The sequence below is a fragment of the Puma concolor genome, chromosome D1 (genome assembly GCF_028749965.1).
Source record: "Puma concolor isolate L17-30 chromosome D1, mPumCon1.1.hap2, whole genome shotgun sequence".
Classification (NCBI taxonomy): domain Eukaryota; kingdom Metazoa; phylum Chordata; class Mammalia; order Carnivora; family Felidae; genus Puma; species Puma concolor.
In genome coordinates, this window is record NC_141676.1 from 53,056,149 (window position 1) to 53,081,415 (window position 25,267).

The 25,267-nt window shown below is 46.7% G+C and overlaps 2 protein-coding genes across 9 annotated transcripts in view; one reads left to right on the forward strand and one right to left on the reverse strand.

Annotated features, from left to right (window-relative positions):
• Positions 1 to 24,689, forward strand: part of FHIP1B (FHF complex subunit HOOK interacting protein 1B) — a 32,693-nt gene extending 8,004 nt beyond the window's left edge. The window contains exons 2-13 of one of the 8 annotated variants that reach the window (XM_086678113.1): positions 2,602 to 2,930; positions 3,058 to 3,696; positions 4,065 to 4,223; positions 4,413 to 4,499; positions 4,690 to 4,890; positions 8,410 to 8,489; positions 8,754 to 8,959; positions 9,343 to 10,122; positions 12,583 to 12,761; positions 12,919 to 13,081; positions 15,514 to 15,702; positions 22,104 to 24,689. In XM_086678113.1, coding sequence (XP_086534239.1) covers positions 2,793 to 2,930; positions 3,058 to 3,696; positions 4,065 to 4,223; positions 4,413 to 4,499; positions 4,690 to 4,890; positions 8,410 to 8,489; positions 8,754 to 8,959; positions 9,343 to 10,122; positions 12,583 to 12,761; positions 12,919 to 13,081; positions 15,514 to 15,702; positions 22,104 to 22,180 — 2,898 coding nt within the window. In that variant the 5' untranslated portion in view covers positions 2,602 to 2,792 and the 3' untranslated portion in view covers positions 22,181 to 24,689. Of the gene's footprint in view, positions 1 to 2,601; positions 2,931 to 3,057; positions 3,697 to 4,064; positions 4,224 to 4,412; positions 4,500 to 4,689; positions 4,891 to 8,409; positions 8,490 to 8,753; positions 8,960 to 9,342; positions 10,123 to 12,582; positions 12,785 to 12,918; positions 13,082 to 15,513; positions 16,037 to 22,103 lie in introns of those variants that run through there. The other 7 variants (XM_086678110.1, XM_086678115.1, XM_086678111.1 and 4 more) reach the window with 7 other exon arrangements.
• Positions 16,264 to 21,262, reverse strand: CD1H11orf42 (chromosome D1 C11orf42 homolog). Its single transcript, XM_025929163.2, has 3 exons — positions 21,101 to 21,262; positions 16,758 to 17,556; positions 16,264 to 16,487 (listed from the first exon to the last, which is right to left on the reverse strand). Exons 1-3 carry the CDS (start codon positions 21,170 to 21,172, stop codon positions 16,357 to 16,359), a joined length of 1,002 nt encoding a protein of 333 aa, XP_025784948.1. The 5' UTR covers positions 21,173 to 21,262; the 3' UTR covers positions 16,264 to 16,356.
• Positions 24,690 to 25,267: the final 578 nt, after the last annotated feature.

The window sequence follows — 25,267 nt, forward strand, 5'->3', positions numbered from 1 at the left end:
CTATTTGACATATTTTTAAAGGCAAATTTGATCTTGTCATTTCCTTGTCTAAAAAATCTTTTTTGTTTCCGGGGTGTCAATAGATAAAACCTAAACTCGTTAGCCTGCTATTCACTGCTAATTATAAGCTTCACCCTTATTTACCCTTCAATTCCATATTGTTTCTCTCTTCTCTAAGTAGTCGGTGATTATGCCATCCCCAAGTTGGAACTGTTTTTCAGATTTGTCATGTTCTTTCATAGTGCCATATTTTTGTACATACTGGTTTTTTTTAATTAAAAAAAATTTTATTACTGCTTACTTATTTTTGAGAGAGACTGAGTGAGAGCAGCAGAGGAGCAGAGAGAGAGGGAGATACAGAAGCAGACTCTAGGCTCTGAGCTGTCAGCACAGAGCCTGACATGGGGCTTGAACCCACGAACCGTGAGATCATGACCTGAACTGAAGTCAGACCCTTAACTGACTGAGCCACCCCGGCACCTCTCTACATACTGTTTTTAGTATGAAGGTCTTTTCCTCTGCTCTCTTTGTTGCCAGTATTTCAGTTGTTAAAGATTTAAGTCAGAAGTCATCTCTTTTCTGGAATCCCCATTATAGTCTTTCATGCAGAATTACTTGCTTTCATATCCCTGTGATACTTTTGTAAATACCTCTGTTTATAATACTCATTGGAGGTATTGTTTATGCTCCCCTCCAACTGTTTTTATCTGTCTTTGTATTTGCATTGATTATTTAGCAGAGTGCTCAGTACATTATCAGTACGGATGTACAGTGAGTGAACCCTGCCTGCTGTTTAGGGCTGGCCCTGCCCTTTATAAAACTGTCTCCTATTTTACAGAAGGCTTCCTTAAGTATAGTTGCTACCTTCCTTTGGTTGTGAGTTGGTGGTAACTGTAAGAGAGAGTATCTGGGTGGAAGGGGATGGTGGTAACATAACCCGAGGGCTGAGTGTGGGGCTATTGCCAGGTCTCTGGGTTCCTTCAGCCCTTGTTGAGCTTAAAGAGGAAGGACAACTGAACCACGCCTTTCCTCTGAAGTTTTTGTACTTGTGAGAGATAATACTGCTGAGGCGGTGAGGGGTGTGATGGAGAAGGAACTGTGAGCCATGGTCTAGGCCAACAGCTATTTTGGTACTTTTTCCCTTTCCCTAGTGAGGGTGTCATGTCATGGCCCCAGGAGTGAGTGTTGGCTATATCTGGCAGGAGTGGGGTATCTGTGTGTATATGGGAATGTGTCCCTGTGCTCTTCGCTGGAATGAAAATTGTTCCACTCTTTTGGTTGGTTCTGGATTTCTCTCCCTTAAGAGTGTTCAGCTAGTTAAGGGTCTCTTGGGTTATTTCCTACTGGGTGGGATTCTAGGGAGGGACTGTGATAGGTAGAAAAATATTTCTTCCTCAGTAGTCTCGGAGGGCTGGAGTCAGATCAAGATTGGGTTCCTTCTTTCCTTCCTTCCTTCCTTCCTTCTTTCCTTCCTTCCTTCCTTCCTTCCTTCTTTCCTTCCTGATTTTATTTTTAAGTAATCTCTATACCCAATGTGGGGCTTGAACTCACAATCCTGAGACCAAGGGTTGCATACTCTACCAACTGAGCCAGCCAGGCACCCCAAGACTGGGTTTCTTGTTCCTTCATTCATTCGTTTGTTTATTCATTCATTCACTTAAGCATCCACACATTGAGCAAATATTTACTGAGTCCCTAGGTATTGCTCTAGGTACTGGGGATACAATAGTAAACAAAACAGACAAACCTTGCCTTCAGTGAGCTTACATTCTGGTGGAGAAGCTAGACAAATAAATAAGCGAGTAAATATTTTTTGATAGTGAAAACTGCTAAGAAGGAAGATTAGGAAGCTAGAGAGTGAAGGTGGGAAGATGTACTACTTAAATAGAATTAAGTAAGGCCTCTCTGAGGAGACAGCATTCGAAAAAAATGGAGTGATGTGAACAATGTGAAGATCAGGGAAGAGCACTCCAAGCCCAGAGAATAGAGAGTATTCTAGAAGGCCTGCGTGAGTAAAGTATGAGTGAGGAGGAGGATGGTAGGAAGTTAATACAGATTAGATCATAGAGTACCCAGAGGCCACGGTAAGGGATTTGGAGTATTACTAGTGTGATGGGAAGTCATTGGAGGGTATTCAAGAGAGGAGAGACGTAACATAAGTTAGGTTTTAAAAATATCACTCTGGTTACTTTGTGTAGAATAGACTGTCAGGGGAGGGGGAAACAAGACTGGAAGCATGGACACCAGATTGGAAGCTATTGCAATAGTAAGACATGCTTTGAGGGTATAGGTGGTAGGGTTTGCTGATAAACTGGACATTGGAATTAAGGAAAAGGAGAAATAAGGATGATGTTCAAGTTTTTGGCCTGAGCATGTAGGTGAATATTGGTATCAGTACTTGAGATGGAGAAAGCTGGAGGAGTGATAGGTTTGGTGGTAGGAATGAGTTCTGTTTTAAACACGTTATATTTAAGGTACTGTGTGTTTGCATATGTGCGTGGAATTTTCAGTGGATTGGTGGCTCTGAGTTCTTCCTGTTGGGGAGTGGAGAGAGGCAAACTCCTCTGTTGATTTCTTCCTTTCTTTCTGTCTTTGAATTAGATTTGCAGGTCTGGACTGGGCCGTGACCTCTGGGCTCGCTATTCCAGCCTTGTGTATCTTCTGGATCCATGGCCAGCTACTGGCTCCTGCAGACCGGATGAAGCAGACTAGAGACACAAGTGGAGAAAGCTGCCAGCTGGCAAATTCTCAGAGTGTGGCCCTCTGGCTACTGGCCCTGCCCAGCCTGCCTCATGGAGAGGATGAACTGGTTGAGCAGATTGGCCTCCCGGGGCCCTGGGCACCGTGTACCTCAGGGGTCCAGTCTGCAGGCCCCTGTCATGGCTGACCCTGAGACCTGCCTCATGGTTTTCAAGAATCACTGGTCCCAGGTAGGAGATTCTATACCAAATGGCCTAATCCACTGGCTCCCTGAGTTCTCCTAACCTTCTGTTCACTCTCACCATCCCATTTAGTCATCATATCATCTTAGATTCCTTCTATCTTCTGTTTCTCCAGGTAGTGCGAATCCTGGAGCGGCAAGGCCCTCGGGCAGCTTCTGGGGGTGCAGATGATCTCAGTGCTGTACGCAACCACACTTACCAGATGTTGACACTGCTGGTAGAAGATCGTGTGGTCTCCTCAGCCCCCACGACCCCTGGGCCCTTGCTGGAGTTCGCTTTGCGTGAGGACCTGCTAACCCGTGTGTTGGTTTGGCAGCTTCAATGGGATGAGCTTGGGGATGGGGTTGAGGAACGGCGGGCTGAGCAACTGAAGCTGTTTGAGATGCTAGTGAGTGAAGCTCGCCAGCCACTATTGCGACACGGTCCAGTTCGTGAGGCTCTGCTGACCTTGCTGGATGCCTGTGGCCGTCCTGTGCCCAGTAGCCCAGCACTGGATGAAGGCCTGGTGCTACTTCTCAGCCAGCTGTGTGTGTGTCTGGCCCGGGAACCTTCATTGCTCGAGTTCTTCCTGCAGCCACCTCCTGAGCCTGGAGCTGCCCCCCGCCTTCTCCTCTTTTCTCGCCTTGTTCCCTTCGTCCATCGGGAGGGCACGCTGGGCCAGCAGGCCCGTGATGCCCTACTCCTGCTCATGGCTCTGTCGGCCGGGAGTCCCACTGTGGGCCGCTACATTGCAGATCACTCTTACTTCTGCCCGGTCAGCACCTCCTGGGATGGGGGGTAGGGTATGGTGTATAGACACTAGACAGCACCTTGCTATCCAGAAGATGTGGAGGGGCTATGTACTGGGTACTTTTCCTTTAGGTGGTAGCCCCCTGGGTTTGAAAACAGTGCCTGGAGTTGGGGTGGGGATGAAACATGGGCTTAGGTGGACAGCATAGATACTAAGACTCTTCATGGACCAGTGTTCCCAGGTGATGTCCTGGCACATTGGATAACTAAATATCTGCTTGAGGAATAGTTCTTTCCCCTAGTCCCATCAAAACTCTGGGTTAATAGCTCCCCTGGTTCCCTTTTATGTATTGTCTGAGCTTTTGGTAACCTGTCCTTGGGGATGGCCCCCAGGTGCTGGCCACAGGGCTGAGTGCCCTGTACTCCTCACTGCCCCGCAAGATTGAGGTTCCAGGGGATGATTGGCACTGCCTGCGACGGGAGGATTGGCTGGGAGTGCCAGCCCTTGCGCTCTTCATGAGTTCCCTAGAATTCTGCAATGCAGTCATTCAGGTGGGATTGCACCTTCCCAGGAGGACTGGTTCTTGGTCATTCTGGGCAAATGGGGTGGGAAGGGGGCACATTCCCTGGAGTTCTGCTGTTCTGCCATCTTGGGGGTGGGGTGCCTGCTTGTACCATTCTATTCCCTTCCAGACAGTGGCCACCTCACATTCTTCCTCCTTCTCTGTTGTACCCCTACAGGTGGCTCACCCTTTGGTGCAGAAGCAGCTAGTTGATTATATCCATAATGGGTTCTTGGTGCCTGTCATGGGCCCTGCCCTGCATAAGGTGAGAGTTATGGGTGGCAAGGCTGAGGGGTGGTGACCCCAGTGCCAGGACCAATGTGGGAAGTAGTGGGCTGGGTACTCTTCCCCTTTTCCCTATTTTCTCCTGGTTCCTCCTTAGAGCTCGGGGAAAATAACTTAGTACATGTGCAGGGAAGCCCTAAATTTCCAAACTTTCCCTCCCCTTCGTCCAGACCTCTGTGGAGGAGATGATCGCCAGTACCGCCTATCTGGAGCTTTTCCTACGGAGTATCTCAGAGCCTGCTTTGCTCCGTACCTTCCTGCGATTCCTGCTGTTACACCGGCATGACACCCACACCATCCTTGACACCCTCGTTGCCCGTATTGGCAGCAACTCCCGGGTATGGCCCCTACCTCTGTCCTGGCTTACCTGGGTGAGCCATCTTCTCTCTCTGAACTTTGTTCTGGGAGGGTGTGCCTGCCCTTCTTTGGCCTTTGTCTCCAGCAGTCACTTCAAAGTTAGGTGGCATTTACTGTCCAGTATTAAACTTTTGACCACTTTGGGAGTAGCTCCCTTGCTTTTGTAATATATGAATCTAGAACACATTACTTTTTCTGGATAACTGGCTCCTCATCATGACTAGGGGTTTTGCCATTGTGCTGTACTTGCGATGTAGCATTGGCCTGGGGTTCTCTTCAGCTGTGTATTGTACTGTGGCCTGCTGTGGGTGACTGAGATCACTTCCCCAGGTTTTGTGTTTGCTTTGATAGGTGATCCAGCTGCTGCTGGTATGCTTAGGTTTTTTCCCCTTTGGATTTGCCACATTTGAAGTGCTGTAATTTGGGGCACCCATCTCCCCACCTACCTACTTAAACATTCCTTCCTCCTGAACATTTTTACTGAATGTTTTACTTACTGTTTTCTCCTACTAAGGATAAGTGGTAAACAAGGTAGGCATAGTTGCTGGTGTCATGGAGCTTCCTTACTTTATACAAACCCATTAATAAAATAATTGAAAGTTGTGGTCACTGTTATGAAAAAACCAAACAGCTGTTTAGAAAATAATAAGGTGGTCAGAAACCTTTCTGAGGAGGTGACATTGAGCTAAGACCTAAAGGTCATGAGGGAGTTCACCTATTGAAGAACAAGTGGAAGAAGAGTCTGAGCAGAGGGTGCAGCATGCACAGTACATGAGATGGGGATGAGTGAGTGTATTTGAGGAAATAAAAGACCAGTAAGACTGGAGGTGTAGTGAGCAAGGGGGAGAAGGGAATGAGGTGAAAGTAGAGAGGTAGGTAAGATTCAGTCATGCATGACCTTGTAGACCATGGTAAGCAGTTTGGATTTTAATCAGTAGAAATATGTATGAAAGAGGAGTAAGTAGTTTCCAATAATAAAGACCCAGAGTCTTTCTAGGGGAATAAAGCATTCATTTAGTCATGAACTTTATGCCATTTATTTAGCTCTGGAACCATTTTTTTGTTTCCTTCTTATAACAAATTGAAGTTCCCTAGGTCCTTGTATTTAAAATAGAAGTTCTCAGATTACTAAAGGTTCTGGAAAACTGTTGAAAATCATTCAGATACATTGAGATACCTGGTAGTAGGCCTCTTGGTAGGTGAGGTTTTGGGATAGCTGTTTTGTGTAGGTGAGGTTTTTGAATACTAAAGGTATGGATGAAGTATTCTACACTGACTTTGATTAGACCAGTGTTTCTGAACCAGGTGCACACTTCAGAATTTGAAAATGGCAACAGCTACAACAGTTTCTAGGCTCCCTGCCTTAGATTTCTTGGATTATAATATACAGGGCATGTGTATTTTTACAATATTCCAAAAAGTACTTATGATACATGCCTGGGTTAATTAGGAATTATTGTCTAAAATCAATAGGAAATAGATGTCAAAGCTTTAATTTTACAAAGATACCAATTTCGCATTATGCTAAAGTTAGACCATGGTCTTTTATCTATTCAGCCTGATGGAATGTCCTCTTCGTGTTTTGAGACAGTTAATTTCCTTCTTGAGGTTGATTTTTTTTTTTTTTTTTCCTATGTTGGGCTATCTCCATGTTCCTTTTGTCTTAATCTTATCCTCACTTCTTTGACTCTCTCTCATTGTCTTTAGTCTTCAGCATTTAATTTTATTAGTCTTGCATTTGGTCCTCTCGTCTCAGGAGCCTTCATGTTTTTGGGGTATTTCTTCTTGTTTCCTGCTTCTTGGAGGACAAGATTGTTTCTGATTTCAGGATGCCGGGGCTTTCCTTTCTACTGTTTGGCCTTTTTTAGTCTTGATTCTGCTGCCCTGACTTTGAACTTCTTTAAGCTTTTCTTTTGTGGCTTCAAGTGAATCATGCTGGCTAGTCAGTCTCTGTGCCTGTTTTAGTTTCCCATTGCTGTCATAACAAATCACCACAAACATAGTGGCTTAAAACACACAAATTTATTATCTTACAGTTCTGTAGGTCATACGTCTGAGACACAGATCTCACTAGGCTAAAATCAAAATGTTTTCAGGGCTGTGTTCCTTTCTGGAGTCTCTAGGAGTGGATCTGTTTCCTTGCTCAGTAGGGTTGCTGGTAGAATTTATTTCATTGCAGTTCCAGGACTGAGATTCCCATTTTCTTGCTGGCTGTCAGCTGAGGACCATTCCCAGATTCTAGAGGCCAACCAAATTCCTTGGTTTGTAGCCCCCTTTTTTCATCCTCAGAGCCATCAATGGTGGATCAAGTCCCTCTCAAGCTTCAGATATCTTTTTGACCCAGCTGGTGAAGGTCCTGCGCTTTTAAGGACTCAAGTGATTTGATTGTGCCTTCCTGGATAATCCATGCTACTTTCCCCACCTCAGATTTCATAACCATAATCATATCTGCAAAGTACCTTTTGTCATGTAGGGTAAAATACTTACAGGTTATGGGGATTAGGACCTGGACATCTTTGGGGGACCATTTTTCTACCTACCTCACAACCTTTCAGTGAGTGTGAATGTTTTCATTGCTAGTTAAAATGGTTATTTAGGGTAAATCTGAACATCCTTGCAAATATCCAAATATGTGAACTGATATCTCATCTCTTTCCCACTGCAGTTGGCTTTTAATCTTCCCACATTTATTTAGTAAATGATGAGCATCTAGACTGTGCAGTGTGCCCTGGCCTAAGACCCAATAGTCATCTTCAGGGAGCTCTAGGTATACTTGCCATAAGGGAAGTAGAGAGAAAGTGCTGTGGGGATTCAAAGGAGTGAGGGAGTGCTTACTTGTGTCTGTTGTCTTCCACTCTCTTCGCCTAGCCAGAGAAGAACCACCCTTCTTATTTTCTAAAACAAATGGTTTCCTCTATTCTGGACCCACCTATTTTTTCCTTTTCCTGTCAGCTGTGCTTGAGCTTTTCTTTCTTCTACCTTCTTAGAGATACATCAGTGTTGGAGAGGTGACTCAGACTCCATGTTCACAGCCCCGCCCACTTCCCAGCTGGGATTCTTCCAGGTTCCCTCTGGTTTCTTGTTGGTAGGCATTTAGTTACTGTGCAGCCACAGTCTCTGCTGACAGGCATTCACTTAGTTATCATATTGTTGTTGTCTCCTGTTAGTCATTCCCTCAGTCCCAGTATTTCCTAGGGTCTTTCTTCATGGGTATTCATTCCATTAAGTACTACTACTGGAATCTCTGCTGACAGGGGTATGTAACCAGAGAGTCTGCTGACATGTGTATGGTCTGTAGAAATATAGAACGTGACACATGGTTCATTCCTATCTGTGAATAGTGAGGTCTTGCCTACAAAGATCATGTGATCATTTATTTAATATGCAAATGATCATTATGTGCCAGGCCCTATGCACATGCTACTCTAGGAGTGGTTGGTTGGGCCTGGGGCTGGGGGGTTCCCATTTGGTAAACATCTTGGTGGGTAGAGAGCTCTTATGGTGACTCCCTCCCTCCTCCCCCACCCCCCCAGCTCTGCATGGTCTCTCTGAGTCTCTTCAGGACCCTACTGAACCTCAGCTGTGAGGATGTCCTGCTGCAGCTGGTTCTCAGGTACCTGTGGGGGCAGGGCTGAGGGATGGCTGATCCTGAACTCTCAAGGCCTTGTGCATTGCTGGGGCGATGGGTTGTATTGGGGTTGCTCATGTGGAGCATGGCTTAGCCATGTAGTTCCATTGGCCTGGCTTAGCCATGTGTTTCTATTGGCCTGATGTTCTTGGAGCCTGTCTTGGCCATGTAGTTCCATTGGCCTGATGTTCTCTCAAGCCCTGTCCTTCCTTTCTGATCTATCCTGTGCTCCTTTTTCTGCTTTCCCAGGTATCTCGTCCCGTGTAACCATGTGATGCTGAGCCAGAAGCCAGCTGTACGTGATGTGGACCTATATGGACGAGCTGCAGACAAGTTTCTCTCCCTTATCCCACGCTGTTGTCGGCATCGTGCCCCTAGCCCACCCCGTCCAGAGCATGCCTCATGGGCACGAGGTGGGCCTAGCAGAGAGGCAGGGAGAAGGGAGGACACAACGGGTATGGCCTGGGTTCTGGGGAGCCTAGCAAGAAGGTGGGGTTTGGGTGCGGGGAGGGAGATGGCCATGAGTGGCATTTTCATCTTTGGGGAGGTTGATGCCTTAAATCCACCAAAGAAATTTAGCTTCTGAGCAAAGTTGTTCCTCTTCCTCATTCCAGTCATGTATTGTTTCTATTTTCCATTGTTTCTTTGGTATTGGGGGTGGTGAGAGGGGGTGGTGGATGCAGAAAAGCTTAATTTGGAGGGTGGAGAATCAGCTGCCTAAATAGGTCACATTTCTTTGCTGCTTCACTGCCTTCTCTCTTAGTCTCCCTAGGTGCCTTATTCCTCCTCCTGGCCCTCTGTCTCTTTGATTCCTCTTATGTTTTTTTTCCCTCTGTAGGCCCTGGAAGCCCAAGTGTTGACTCCTCTTCTGTGGTGACAGTGCCCCGGCCCTCCACACCGTCTCGTCTGGCCCTCTTCCTGCGACAGCAGAGTCTGGGTGGCTCGGAATCCCCAGCTCCAGCCCCTCGCTCACCAGGGCTTGCTGCATCCCCAGCCTCCAGCCCTGGCCGACGGCCCAGCCCTGTGGAGGAGCCTGGTGAGCTGGAAGACAATTACCTGGAGTATCTGCGTGAGGCGCGCCGTGGTGTGGACCGGTGTGTCCGAGCCTGCCGTACCTGGTCTGCCCCCTATGATGGCGAGCGGCCCCCTCCTGAGCCTAGTCCTGTTGGCTCCCGGACTAAGAAACGCAGCCTACTGCCTGAGGAGGACAGGGACAATGTGGGGGAAGGGGAGGAGGAAGAGCTGGGGAGTGGAGGGCTTTCTGGGGGTACAGGGGAGGGCCCTGGCCACCTGCCCCCTCCCCAGCTCAATGGGGTGCCAGGACCATGGCCTGAGGGGGCCAAGAAGGTTCGTCGGGTGCCTCAGGAGGGGCCTGGGGAACTGCCAGAGAGCACCTCCGAGGGCATGGCAGGACTAGAGGGCTTTGGGCAGGAGCTCCGGGAACTGGAGGTGGCATTAAGCAATGGGGGGGCTGGCTCAGAACCCCCGCTAGAGCCTCCACTACCTCTTGAGGAGGAGGAGGCCTATGAGAGCTTCACCTGTCCCCCTGAGCCCCCCGGCCCCTTCCTCAGCAGCCCATTGCGGACGCTCAACCAGCTGCCAAGCCAGCCCTTCACTGGTAAGCTACTTAGCCTAGGCCTTCCCCTTTGCGTACTCTTTGCATGTATTCAACATGTTTGTGCTGATTTCTGAGACTTCTTTTCCATGTCATTTCCATGTACTTGCCTAGCTCCTCATCCATTTTGCATGGATCCCTTCCAGATACATGTCATACTTGGGTCTCTGTGTCTGTCTATATGTCTTCCATGCTTGTGCTGGTTTGAGTATTAATTTATGTCTGAGCCTTGTATGTTCTATGTGCATGTTCCTCCTCTTCCCTAGTCTGGCCATTTCCTGAGATTGTGATCAGGATGTGTTTGGTGTTTCCTGGTAAATCACAGCAATATATCTGAACAATACATATGGAGGACATATGTGGTGTTCTGTATGTGAGGCATCTGTAAGCCATGCTGTTCCATGCTGTTCCCACCCGTATATTTGTCTGGGTGTTGGGTCTCCTATCAACTTTTCTGTGACCTAGGATCATCTCTTCTGGTGTTCTTCCCCCTACTCTGCCCTGGCCTCCTTTCTTCTCCTAGTCTCTTTAGAGAAGGACTCAATTTCAGGTTTTTGCTGTTTTCTGTCCTTGTACCTTGTTGGTTGCTATAATTACCCAGTAAGACTTTCTTACAGACTCATCATTAGTAGTAAGGACTGAAGCAGATAGAGTGAAATGCCTCTTTGAGGGCAAATGAGAAAAGTGTAGCTCCGATCTCCCCAACTGAGCTCTTTTGGTCTTTCTAAAGACCCTGGAGTTAGACCTGACCTGAGTGACTGGGCTAACTCCTCTTTGTTTTTATTTGAGATCCAGCTTTACCATCCCAGCTCTTATCTGGTTCTTATCCTTACTCCCCACCTCACTCTAGGGGGAAAACAAATAAACAAAATACACCACCTCTGAGAAGCAGTGTCTAGACACACCTTGAGTTAGTGTCCCTTCATATCATTGATGCTTGTAAACCACTTACTGTGATGCTGGTACCTTGGGAGAACTCAGCACGTGGTAGCTTTTTACTAGGATTGTCATCTTTTGGCTGCAAGGCAGATATAAGTTGACCAAGGTATACGCCCATCTTCTGGTTGTTTGTAGTCAAGTTATTGTGCCTTGAGCAGTACATGTCCTAACTGGGCCTGGGATATGCTGCCATCCTGCTTGCATAGCATCAAGGCTTCTGCTCTAGAGTCACGACAACTCCGTCTTGCAGACTACAGAAAATGTGTTTCCATTTATTTAAGCTTTGCTTCTTCCTGCTCAGTACCATTAGAAGGTGGTATGCAGGTTTTACCACATTCTTGAAACATTAATTGAAGCTGTGTCCCTTTTCTTCTTTGTAAACTCTTCTGAGCTTTTTGAATTTTCTCATGTAAGAAAGTCCCAGGAAATGAGAGAAACAGAAGGACAGAGTTATGGGGTGTCTTAGGACCCTGTTAAGCTAGAGTTGTATGGAGCTAAGGCCAGTCACGTGCATTTGGAGTGGAGAATGTTCTAGGATCTTTTTTGGAATTCATTGCCTCTTTCCCTTTGTTGCTCTCCTGTCTCAGTTCATGGTGCAGTTCTTAGGTTTAATCCCTTTCCCTTACAGATCACTGGTCAGACAGACTGATGGCTCTAGAGTCCTCCTGCTGGTGATCTGGCTCAGTTGAGGCCACTTCTCCCAGTAGATCATTCTCATCCCTTCTGTTATCGTCTCACCCAGCAAAGAGTCTGTTCTGAGTCAGTTTTCTCTGGCTCTGAACTAAACTTTTTTCTATAAATTCTCTTCTACCTTCTTGGTTCCCAGTTCCTGAACACAGCTGATTTCTTCTTTGGGGCTCCCAGAGATTTCTCCCCTATCTTTTAAGTTGGCCTTCGTAGTTACCTTTGTCTTTGTTACAGTTCATTCTTGCTTTCTTTCTGATCCAGGTGTAGTGTTATCCTCTGTCTTGTGTGTAACCTGATTCTTCTTTTGGTCCTAATCACTTTCTTGCTTGTTCTTTCTTCTGTTATGTCTCTTGGGTGAAACTTTTTAAAATACTGAGAGACATTATGTAGTGTATAGTTATTACTGAAAACTTATAATTTGCTACATCTTGGGCTAACTGCTTTATAGGAATATTTCTTTGATCTTTTTAATAACCCTGTGAGGTGGGTATATTTTATTTTGTTAAGTAGGACACTATGCTTAGAGAATTTTGATTCATCCAGCAGCTTAACGAGTAAAGGATAAAGCTGGAATTTGAAACCAGGTCTGTCTGACTCCAGAGCCTATGATCTGGCTCTTCATCCTGAATGTAAAGCTGGCGTGTGGACTTTTGGGTCCACATGGTATCTACCATTTCATCTCTTCCAGAGTAGGTGATCACAGGATACTTAAATATAACCCAGACACTGACATACAAATGATTTTCATCTAGTGGCGGGGGGTCTCTCGGTTTTGGGAGGAATGCGTGTGATGTGCATTGTGTTCAGGCCTTGTATCCTTGTGCCCAACCTCCCCAGGCCCCTTCATGGCTGTGCTCTTTGCCAAACTCGAGAACATGCTGCAGAACTCCGTCTATGTCAACTTCCTGCTGACGGGGCTGGTGGCCCAGCTGGCCTGTCACCCCCAGCCCCTGCTCCGCTCTTTCCTGCTCAACACCAACATGGTCTTCCAGCCCAGTGTCAAGTCCCTGCTGCAGGTGTGCGATGCATGCATGCATGGGTGCGTCCAGGCTCCATGGTGGGCCAGGCCCGCAGCTGGAGTGACCCTGGGGGGGCTGGGAACAGACCCAGTGGGATTAGAAAGGACCATCAGTGTAGAGCCACACAGAAATGTCATGAAGTTGTGCTTCATAGGTGCTGGGTTCTGTGAAGAATAAAATTGAGAGCTTTGCGGCCTCCCAGGAGGACTTCCCAGCACTGCTATCCAAAGCCAAGAAGTACCTCATTGCCCGTGGCAAGTTGGAATGGGCCGAGGGCCCTGCAGCAGGACCTACCCCCCGCCGCTCCGATCCCTTAGGTGAGGCCTACCCCACCACTCCAGTCCTCTTCCTATCTTCCCTAGATAGCTAATTAGCCCAGGTTAATTGAACTCTTATTAAGGGTGAAACCTTGTGCCATGAACTGAGGAGTTGTAGAAAATTGAGTCTTGATGTTTGTCCTGTGGCTTCTGGTCACAGGATAAAATACAGTTGTGTCCTCTAAGAGCCAAATCAGCAGCACTAGCAAAAACTGCTGAAGTAGTAAGACAGGCAAGGGGACAGAGTAGTCTCTAGGTTGAGGTATTGTTACAGCTTGGGAACAGGAATGGCATTTGACATGGTTCTTGAGATAGATAAGACTTGGGTAGCCAAAGGAGTGGGATGGCTTTTTTCTTTTGTCCAGGCAACAGCACGAACTATTTTGTTGGAACAGGGGATTTGGAAGGTGGTGAAACAGTTGGCAATAAGGCTGGAAAGATGTGGCCAGAGTTCAGATTAGGTTCTCAGATTAGGAGTTGGACTGGGTAGAAGTTGTGATCTTTTGGGCAGTGAGAACCCACTGGAGGTTCTTAGATATGAGAGTGGAGAGATAAGCATATTAGTTCATGTGCTAAGTGAATTGGAGCCAGGAGAAAATAGAGTCAGGAGGCTTCTGCTGAAATGCATCTGTGACCTGCAAGGCTTGAATTAGAATAGTGGGAACAGGAAGGAAGAATTTGATAATGTGGAAATGAAAAGGAAGTCTTGGCAGAGTTTGGTGAATGGTTGTGAGGCACAAGGAGGAAGGAAGAGTTAAATGTGACCATGCAGTTTTAAATCTAGATCTTCCATCTGCAAGTGTCTGAGCATTTGCTGTATGTACCAGCCATTGTCTTTGGTACAGGCTACTCAGGGAGGTATAAGATGAGACCTCTGCTTTTAAAGAGCTGACAGTCAGTCTGGAGAGTGACTAGAGAAATGTCATAACTGGGAAAGCAAGGTCCCAAAGGTGGTGGAATAGTGGGATCCATTGCACCAGGAAAGGATTAACTTTGGGCAGGAAAAGATTTTTTTTCCTCCTTTTGAGGCAAATGAGGATAGATCAAAGGAGGAAGTGATACGTATGTACCCATGGAGTTGTGAGCTGTGGAGGGAAAAGTCAGGAAATTGAAGTCCTTTATTTGCTAATCAAAGTAGGAAGGAAAATAATATGCTAAGAGCAAGAGAGCAGGGGTGAGATGGAGGTATGAGAGATGTGGGTTGGGAAGACAGTACCAGAACGGTTATTATAGTTCCTTAGCATGATTTCCTCATGTGAAGATGTCTTATTTCCATAGTGCTAGTATTGTGTTCACTGTAGAATAAATAAGAGTCTAAGCCCTTGAGCTCACAGATTACTGTATGAGATAGAAGACCTATATATAAACTAGAAACAAGTTATTACAGTACAGTATGATAAAGGCAGTGAAATGGGAAGTCAGTGGAGGGCAAATCAGAGGTTTTTCAGAGGGGTGGGGATAATAAGATTAGGCCAAGGATGATGAAAACAGTGGGGAGAGCAAAATTAAGACCTAGAAGGCTACAAAAGCAAGAAAGAAGCCTGGAGGGTTCCAGGAAGAGCAGATCTGTGTGGGCACAAAAGCAGGAGTGGGTGTAAAGAGTTTGGAGAAGGGGTTAGAGGGGGCATGTGAGCCTGGTTGTGAAGGGTTCTGAATGCCGTATTTAGTTGGCCTGTACAGCGTACCTCTGTAGCCAGTATTAGAGATAGAGAGTGGGAACTGTAACATGATCTAGAGACTAGATCCCTAGAGTCTAGGCCCTAGAGATGGGACAAAGATCCAGAGACAGGAATCTAGGAAGAAAATTAGGAGAGACAGCAGTGTTTTAAATGGTTCCTTTGAGTCTAAAGTGAGGTGAAGTTTGTCTGGCCATGTGAAGTTGCCTAAACTGACATGAGGTGGGAGTAGGCTTTGGTGGATCTAGGAGAGAGACTGGTGGTTGGCGAAGTGATGGCACAGGAGATCAGATTCTGGAGGGATAGTGGAGTATGATGGAAGTGGTAAAGCCCCTGGACTGTGATTGGATATACGCCCTGTAGGTGTTGAAGGAGTAGAGGCTGTGGGTCCTGTGTTATAGATAGTTCAGGAGCATAAGATAAGCCTGTGTTATGGACTGAGGAGAAATAGCTTAGTGATGGTAGAATAGCGATTGGAAAGGGAGGAGCAGTTAGAGAGTCCCTCAGGGTGAGAGGGCATGGAGAAGGGGTCTTGGTTGGGAATGAAGCAGTTGTGTTGACTGACCGAGAAGACTAAGGGTGATGGTTGGCTTGGTGGGGAGGCTGGATGGAGGGAAAAATGCTGGGCAGGCAGCATTTTGGTTTTAGAGTCCTAGTCCAGATTACTGTGAACCCAGGGAGGGGGGCATCTCTCAGACCGAGAGAGCATGCCTTACCCCAGCACCTTCACGATCCCTGATACCCATTTATTCCCAGTGAAGAGCCGGAGGCCATCCTTGGGGGAGTTGCTCCTGCGGCATGCACACAGTCCAACCAGGGCCCGGCAGGCGGCACAGTTGGTTCTTCAGCCTGGGAGAGACGGCGCAGGACTTGGCCTAGGTGGGGGCTCCCCTGGGGCTTCAACTCCGGTTCTACCCCCTCGGGGTGGGGCCCCTGAGCGCCAAGGTGAGGCTCTGCGAGTCAAGAATGCTGTCTACTGTGCAGTCATTTTCCCTGAATTTCTCAAGGAGTTGGCTGCCATTTCCCAGGCCCATGCTGTCACCTCGCCTTTCTTGTTGGATACTTCAGAGGAGGGATCTGGTCCTCCTGTCTCAGGCTTCGGGCCCCTCAATCCTTAACTTTCTTCCATGGACAATCAGGGCCTCCAGTGGCCTGGGCTGGGGCCGGGGTATAGGCTCCTTTTTATGTTTGGAGGCAGTGGTAAGAGGACTTTTTAATTTATTTCTGATGAATGTTTTATGGAGAACTTGTTGCAATATGTATAAAAGGGAAATCTCTATTCTCTGCTCATTCTTCTTTCCCACCCTTTTTCTCTGGGGCTGGGGCCCCAGGAAGGTTGTACATAAATAGGAGGTCAGGGGTATTTTCTCTCTCATGAGGACATTGGTTTTAAGGTTTTAAGGTGCTTCTTACACCGTTAAAGGGTGAGGGGGTCATGGAGCCTAGGGGAAAAAAGTAGGGACTCTTCTCCAGCCCCAAGACGGAAGAAGCAGCATGGGCCCAGGATGGTTTGGGGGAGCAGCAGCTGATGTTTATTGGGGACCAGTATCCCTATGCCAGATCTTGGGGGCCTTGCCCCCTGAATCTCTTGCCTCAGCTTCATTCGTCGCTGTCGAACTCTGAGGACAGACCCTGCAGCAGGGGCAGGGACATGGAGTGCCGGTCGGGGTCCCCGGGGCCCCCACCCTGGACTCCTGGTGCGGGGCTGCGGGGGCTGAAGAGCCAGTTCTCTGCCAGGGTTGGGGATAGTCACAGCTTGACTCATGCCCTGGTCTTTCTGCCTTCCTGGTCCCTCCCTCTGGCCCTCTGTGCTGTGCCCACCCCCTCACCAGGACCATGCTTCCATCTCACCACCCCTGGCTCCCTCCATCCCCTTCACCAGGATCTGGTGTGGTGTTAGGGGTGCCCCACACATTCCTGGGGCACACATTCCTATATTCCCCATGCCCTCTCCCTCCACCAGATCCCATCCGTCTCAACTTCATATCCCCTAGCAGTACCTGATAGCATCTGGGGCCCCCTGCGGAAAGGGTTTCGGCCCTTGTAGGAAAATCTGGTGGGTCTGCCTTCTGGCCTTTCCTGAGGAGGTGGTGTAGGTGTGGCTGGGGCAGGTGGGGGCACATCAGTAGCTTCAGGGGTGTCGGTAGGGGTTGACATGGGGGCCAGAGGTGGCATGATCCCAAGGTTGGGTCTGACCCAGTTGGCCCCATGGGGCAGTGGATCTTTGGTCAGAGGCTTCTGTGGTCCCAGCACTCCTTTGGGCTGCAGTGAAAACTTGAGGCAGGAGAAGGCAACAGGCAGGGACCGTTGTAACCGGAGCAGCTGGGGCTCTTGGGCTGTAGGCAACAGCCCCAGCTGCAGCCAGGAACAGGAGAAGACCTGGTAGATGACATAGATGCTGTGGGTGCTTCGGAGCCAGGGAAGATTTTGCTGTAGGCTCACCTGAGCTGGTGGCAGCAGCAGGAAGGCCACCTTCTTGCGCAGACCACCCATGTGCAGGCGGATCCTGCAGGGCTGCCCATCCAATAGTCGCATTTCTTCATAGGCTATCTCTTCCCGGCCGTTTGGTGAGTATTCCCGAGTGCAGTGGGCAAAGGCACCCTTAGATCCTACCTGCTCCAGGAGGTTTGGTAGTGGCCCTACTGGTTGTAGTGCCCGCCGACCCTGCCGACTTGGTAAAGCCAGGCGTGTGTGGGCTGGTCGGGACTGCTTCACTAGCACACCCAGTAGGTCATAGCAGGCTGCATCCGACAGGAAAGGTACTGCCACTACATTGGGCCCAAAGCGCTCCTCGATAACCTGCAGATGGCCAGTTTATAGGTCAGGGACTGAGTTAGGGTCAGGAGTTACCTGGTAGCCTACTCTAGATTGACCCTCCTGCTGTTCCCTGTGCAATTACATCTCTACAATGTGCTCAGACGGCTTCCTGCTTATTTCCTAGTTCTCTCCTGTAGCAGAACCTTGAATATACTATGTGCCAGACCCTGCTGGATATTGGGAATACATAAAAGCATGAGATTTTGACCTTATCCTATTATAGCCCAGTCTGATGGAGGAGACAAATATGTACACAGTAGTCAGCTAAGTAAGATAATAGAGAACACGGGTGTGGAGGAGACAGGTAGTGATTTAACAGCTTTTTTCTTTGATAGAAGAGGATCAGAGAAAGTTTCTAGGTGGTAATACATGAGCTTTGAAGGAATCAGCTAGGTAGGAGGATGGTCAATCCAGGGAGAGGATACAACCAGTTTAAAAACCAGAATTTATAAACTAGGTGGGGCACATTCAGGAACACGTAATTTCCTTGCACTTAAACATAGGGTATGAAGAGGGACAAGCACACAGCAACTAGACTGAAAGATCTTGTTTGTATGCAATGTGACAGGAATTTGGTCCTGAGGGCAATGGAAAACCACTTGAAGGGCTCTGGGCAAGAGGGGCAAGATCAGAAAGGCTCTTTAGAAAGTTAATTTTGAGTAGGAAGACAAAATAAGGGGAGAGAAAGATCAGTTAAGAGTATTGTAATACTGCAAGCAAAACATGGTGAGGCCTTCAACTAAAATAATGGGGGAAGATATTTAGGTTATGGAATTAGTAGAACTTGATCACTTTAAGGAATGTGAGAAAAGGAATCCTGAAGGATAAGTTATTAGATGATTGATTGGGTGGGTGATGTCATTCACCACAAATGGGTACACAGAAATAGGTTGGAATGACTGTTCTTAAACATTTTCTGTCCTAACTGCAGGAGAGAGTTCCTTTAGGGATTTGAGGCCTCATCTTTGAAATGCTGGTTCTTCTAGTACACTTTCAGGGATTCTAGTTCCTCTAGGTTTTGTCCTTCTTGTCTTGGCCTTTTTTGGTTTGGTTAACCCAGTTCTGGAAAGTTTAACTTCATGACCGACTGGGAAATCTTGTACGATCCTTTCTAGTATTTGTACTTAGATATGATCTCAACTCATCAAAGATACTGCTAGCTCAGACTTCTGGCTCTGTGGTCTGCTAGCCAGTACATAAAATTCCTTGTTTGGATTCCTTTCCTGTTTGAGACCCGTTCTGTTTTCAGAATAGCATTTTTGCTATGTTCTACTGCCCTTCCTCAGCTCCCAATTCCTACATGCCTGTCCCCTGGCCTTGCCCAGTTTGCCAGCCTTCTGGTAGAGTTCATCAATGATCCCTTATGGTCAATCTGCTTTTTGCTACATAGAACTGTTTTTGGAAGTGCTGCCCCATAGCATAAGAGGAGGGAGGGTCGCTAACTGATCAAGTTGTGTCTGCACTATGGACAAGCTGAAGTAGCTTGAAGAGTACTGTCTTTTGTCGCCTGGCCAGGGAAATACATGGTGCTTTTTCTTTTTTTTCTTTTTTTTCCATTTGAAATACTAGTGTTTATCATGGTGCTTTTTCTTAATCTGCATGGAAGAATTTCCCATAATTCCTCTTCTTTGCTTCATTGGGACATGAAATACTTTATTTTTGGTGGGGGCATCAGGCTGAAGAACAGTTCTGTGAGAAGCTCTGAGAAGGGCCAGTTGGGTTACCAGGGGTGAGAGCAGAGCATTGGTGGGTTGGCATTTTTGTTTAGAATATTCTTCCCCATGACAAAGAAAGCATAGTGACCAAATATAACTTCAGAATCCTATCCTAGCTGCTCCTTTGGTCCCTAGGATCCTATACAAATAAGACAAATAGGAGTGTCTCCAGGAGGTACCTCTTTAGTGGGATTTTGACATTTAAAATACCTGTTCTTATGGTCCAAGTTTCTGATCAGGTGAATCCCTGATTTAGCTGGAGGGTTTTTCCCAGAATAGACATGAATTTGCCATGGTGGGGAGGTTTATAGGCTCTTTTTCTTACCCTTGAGGCCCCCAGTGGTTATCCTAAAATAGGGAAAATAGGGCACTCAGTTCTATGCCAGGGGGACTGTTCTTTGTAGAGTCACCATGTGAGACCACTACCTGTTCCCACTGCACCTTTACTTCTGGGTAAAAGTTCTGTGGAACATAGAAGCCTGCAAATTTAGATTTCCCAGGGGCAGCCTGGGAAAGTGAGGTTGGAAAACTTTCTTCCTGGGTATACCTCGGCTGGTATGAATTCTGAATGAGGAGACTTCAAGCCATATTTTGGTTAACTGTATGTTCTACAAAGTGCCCAATAAACTATCAGTTCTGGAGAGAGGAAACCAGGTTACTTAGAGGTGTCCTGCTCCTTGAATTTGCCACATATCACCAGTGATTTATTGTGTATCTACTTTGCCTTTCCTGACAATTTTCCATTTAAATAGGGAATTTTTCTGATGCTCAGAGATGTAGCTGTCTGCTGGTTGATGACCGCATTTACTTTCATCGTAATGAAATGCTTGATCTTGTCCAGGACCAACCTGCTGAAGCTAGGTACTCTGATATTTGTGAGGGCCTTGGCTCTCCTGTTTCTGCTTCCCTGGGAAGCTGACCTTTGTGGTGAGCTCCATTTCTAATGGGAGCTATATCTATTAAGGCTGTTTGAGTCTAGTAGGCACTACTTTAAGATGGTTGTTTTAAACTTGATAGAAGGGCTGCCTTCTATGAGTGCTTTAAATTCACTGTCCTTCAGATTATGTAACCAGAACCTGATCCCTAAATTCTCCAAATTCAGAAATTGTGGCCATCTAGATTTGGCAGGGGTACTTGCAACTCAGAGCTGACATCTGCCTGCTCCTGAAAATCTCCATATTTGGCTCAAAACCCAAATTTCTCATTTTGTGGATGTTAAGGTGGAGGGGGTATCTGTGAACAAGTCCAAGCTTTTTTAGAAAGCTTACAAGGCCCTTCATGATCAGCCTCTGTACCTCTTTGACCTCATTTTCACCACTACTCATGTGAACTCTGCTCTACAGACTATTTGAGTTCACAAATATGCAATTTTTTTAAATCCTCTCCTGGCTTTTGCATATGCTGTACTTTTAATTATACACTGTTCACTCGCTCACCCACCCACCCACCTGCTCACTAACTCATTTAGGTGTTTATTAAACATTCCTCTTTCCTCTATGTGAGAATAATTCCCACTTGCCTAGCTAGAACGTCACTCTCCCCAGGAAGCCTTCCTGACCTCATAAGTCCTACCCTGACTTAGCACTTGTCTCTGTTCTCAGAAATTCTTACTGCCTTTGAAGGAACTTCTTGCTGTTTTTTGCAATTGTGATTAAATTGGACAGTGTGTACAAAGCACTTAGTACAGTGTCCAGCGTGTAAGTAAGCACTGAGTAAATATTATTATCTTCAAGCTACCCACCACTTCCTACTCATAAGTTGCTCAGACCCATCTAGGTCACACTTTGTTCCTTTCTCTTTAGCTCTCTTACTTTATCCTTGATGAGGGTCCAGGTGGCATCAGCTTCATCCAGTGTCAGCAGGTGGGGGGTACCAACCAACATGGTGGGGTATGGGAGAGGTTAGGCAGGGCAGTGGCTGCTGCAGGAACCCCAAGCTGCCCAGAGAGGTGAGGCCCCAGGCCTTAGGCTTTGACCTACTATAGCATGAGGTCATAGAGGCCCTACTAGATAATGGGGCTTTGGGTGAGGGGAGGGCAGTCACTTTCCTAGCCTCACTATATGCACAGCATGAGTCCATACCCTTGAGTCACTTATCCATTCTCCTCCTTAGGGGAGGAAAATGCAGGGGTGCTTGAGTGCATTTGTGTGTGTGTGTGTGTGTGTGTGTGTGTGTGTGTGTGTGTGTGTGTGTAGTTCTTGGTCTGAGTTCTTAAAGGAAGCAGAATCAGGCTTCCCCCTTCAGCAGCCTTATTGAATGAATTTGCTGTGCTGCCTTATTAGCTGCAGGTGACTTCTTCATGAGGTTGGATAGGGGTCCTGAAGGACACACTGGAAGTATAGATCAGGACTTAGACTGAGAACCAAGCAGTAGTTCTTAACCTTGGTCATACTTTGGAATTACCTAGGAGCTTTAAAAACTATAGATGCCTGGATCCTACCCCCTGAGATTCTAATTTAATTGGTCTGGAGTGTGCCTGGGCATCAGGATTTCTAAAAGCTCCTCAGGCAATTCTGATGTACAGCCTAGGTTGAAACCCATTATTAATGAGTGGGTTACAATTGCAATGAATACCAGGTGTATGTGTAGGAGGGTGTCATGCTGAGTGGTGACAATGTGGAGGATAAGAATCTAATTGGGACAATGTTGCCTTAGTAACTGGAGAGGACTTTCAGGAAGCCAGAATTACCCAGGTAAATTTGAGGAAATTTTTCTTCATGCACCACTCCATGTCCTAGGGAGATCTGTGTCTGTTTGGCACTTACCTACTGCAGCCCTAATCTATGTGTGATTTCCCCTTGTGTCTCTGTCCAGAGATCTCAACCTGGTGTTTGCTGGAGAAGAAGAGTGTTTTTTCCTCAGAGAAGAACCACTCTGGAGAGCCTTTCTAGTAGCTACTCTCTGACTCTGCCTCTTATCTGTCTAAAGAGTCTTCTCTTGAGTCCCTGTTGAGAGTCTCCTGCATGCCTAGGAAGACCACTTCTGTATGGGGAGCATCCTTTCCTATGCTGACCCAGCATGTAGAGCTGTCCCATAAAGTCGGTCATCGTCTGAGCTGGCTGAGGTATGAATATGAGGCACAGGGAATGGTCCTACATGATGTTACTGGCCTCAGGGTAGGTTAGAGCTAAGGGTATATATATATGGGTGCTCGGTCTTTAAACAAAGGTTTGGCTCTGGGCATGGGACTGCACTCCAGGAGAGGAATTAATATCAAATATCCCATGTTAGAAGCTATGCCAAACACTCTGAATCTGTTATGTTGGTTAATCCTTTTAGTAACCTCTTGAAGTAGGTACTATTATTTCCTCATTTTACAAGTGAATTAAAAGGCTCAGAGAGGTTAAGTAAATTAGTGCAAGGGATACACTGAGTTAATGGAGGATCTGGGATTCAAGCCTAAGTCAGCCTGATTCCAGCTTTTTTTTTTTTTTTTTTTTTAATTTTTTTTTTTTTTAATGTTTATTTATTTTTGAGACAGAGAGAGACAGAGCATGAACGGGGGAGGGTCAGAGAGAGGGAGACACAGAATCTGAAACAGGCTCCAGGCTCTGAGCCGTCAGCACAGAGCCTGACACGGGGCTCGAACTCATGGACCGTGAGATCATGACCTGAGCTGAAGTCGGACACTCAACCGACAGAGCCACCCAGGCGCCCCTGATTCCAGCTTTTAAGTTAAAATTTAAATGGTAGTCCCTTTTTGGTGAAGGGAGAAACTGCTGTGTTCCTTCTGCTTTCGAGTGTGTGGTGGGAGGGCGCCTGCTCAGTGGATGTTCAAAGTGGTGTAGTGAAAAGGAAGTGGGCAAGGTGAGAGAAATGCTTCAGAGACCAAACCAGAAACCCCAGGCTCCTTGTCAGGACAAGCACAACCAGATCTCTTCCTCTAGTGCCCTCTTAGCCCTATGCCAGGAGGGATTATCTGGTATAGCATAGTTGGCACCTCTGTTCCCTCCAGAAGGGAATCCTGAGTGAGGTAGACAGCAGTGGGGAGAGAGACATACACTAGGACAAGGCACACAGATGTGGGGCAATACAGACAGTGCAGGGAGGCAGAGATGCAGAGGTCCGGAGACAGGAGTTACTGATAAACACGGGTATCCAGATCCTGATGGGGTTCCAGAATGAGAAGGGGGTGGAGGGTAGGGATAGGGATGATGGGCTGTTGGTGAAATGTGATGAGAATCTCAGATTCTCATCAGGGGGGCTCAGAGGGGAAATTGGGTACAGATGAATTCTCAGCCAGAAGCCCATATCTTCTGTTTTGCTGATGATCATGATTCTTTAGGCTCCCTGCATTCCACACTTTCCTACCCTGACATTAAGTGAGACTGTATTTCCCTTTGGCTCAGAGTCTGAGACTGAAAGTTACTGAAGGAAAATAGATGACAACTGAGTGCTGGATGGAGTTGATGAGCCTCAGGACTGGGCTGTTCGGGCCATAGCCTGCTCATGGGGTTGCCTCCAGTGTGGCACATTCGGGGGTTTCCCTGGACACAGATCATCTGCAACGTATCTGAGTGGCTACTGGACCGGACAGCATGAGAAGAGAGGGGCTGGTTATTTAGGGAACATGAGGTTCTCTGCAAGAGGCTTCAGGGCAGTATAGAATCGTGTTGATAGCGAAGACTTCCAAGGGATAAAGAGCCCTAACTTCTCTCAGGCTATAGGGATAAGTGTACAAGTCCCAAATCCCTTATTTGAAACCTCCAGGGACAGATGTGTTTTGGACTTCAGAATTTTTCAGATTTTAGAAAGGGATATAGTGCCTTTATTGTATATAAAGGAGTACTCCACTGAGGTTTAGGACAGTGCCCTATAATCAAACACATCAATATTTCTGCAGCTAAATGTATGAATATTCACACCAAGTGAAATACATAAATACTATAAATACCATCGTGATGTTTCAGGTCAGGTTTTTGGCCAAAGTTATGAAAAAAACATTGTTTCTTCAAAGATTTTTTTATTTTGGAATTGTGGATAAGGGATTATGCGCTTAGAATTACTCTCAGGTTTTGTGAGGAGTAGGGGATTGCTGGTAGTCTTCTGAACACATCACATGGTAGGTATGTGTGTGCTCTCCATCCAGACAAAATACTAATGTCCAAGGGTGTGGATTTTTGGCTTGAAGAAAGTTCTTGCAATGAACAATGCACAACCTTGGACTCAGCTGCGCTGGGAAGCTGTGCACAACCAGGGAATGAAGGTGCCTTAGACAAGAGGTTTCCTGTGGTGGGAAGGTGACAGAATTCATTGCTTGTGAACATTGGCTGCATAGGATTTCCCTTTTTCGTGTACCAGAGGGGAGAGGCAAAAAGTGTGTGCGTGTGTATGTGTGACACAAGACTGTCACACGTACATTTCTTTATAATAATGTTGTAATAAATGTCTTACTGCATACATCTTTGTTCACATCTCTAATTATTTTGTCAGGATAGATTTATCAAAGAGGAATCCCTAAGAGAAGGATATGGACATCTTAATGACTCAGTTCCAATTAGGATTAGAATTTTGTCATAATTATCCACAAAATCATTGCCTGAGGAATTTTTTTAACTCAGAACTTCATGAAAAAGATTAGTCTTGGGAATGACTGAGGCCACAAAGGAAAACTGTCAATCTTCTCAATGTGACAACACCTCTGAAAATCACGCAGAGCTTCTGGGCTGTCTCTTTAGCTCCTTGTTAGTGAGGACCTGGTGAGACCCCATGTGTTCCTGAGAAGATGTCACCTGCCTTTTCAGATTTGCAGCCGCCTGTTCTGTGTGCTTTCCCGTGGTACTTGGTCTAGCTGTTTTGCTGAGTGGTTAGCATTGCACTTGGCTTCAGGTCCTCATGGCTGACTCCAATACCTGCAGTTATGATAGTTTTCCCAAAGAGCTTGGGTCTGCCTGTGCAGCCTGCAGCTTTCCATGACCTTCTAAAAGTGAATTCCTGCTTTTTGTCTGAAATTATATTCATTCTGGGCTCCATGCTGG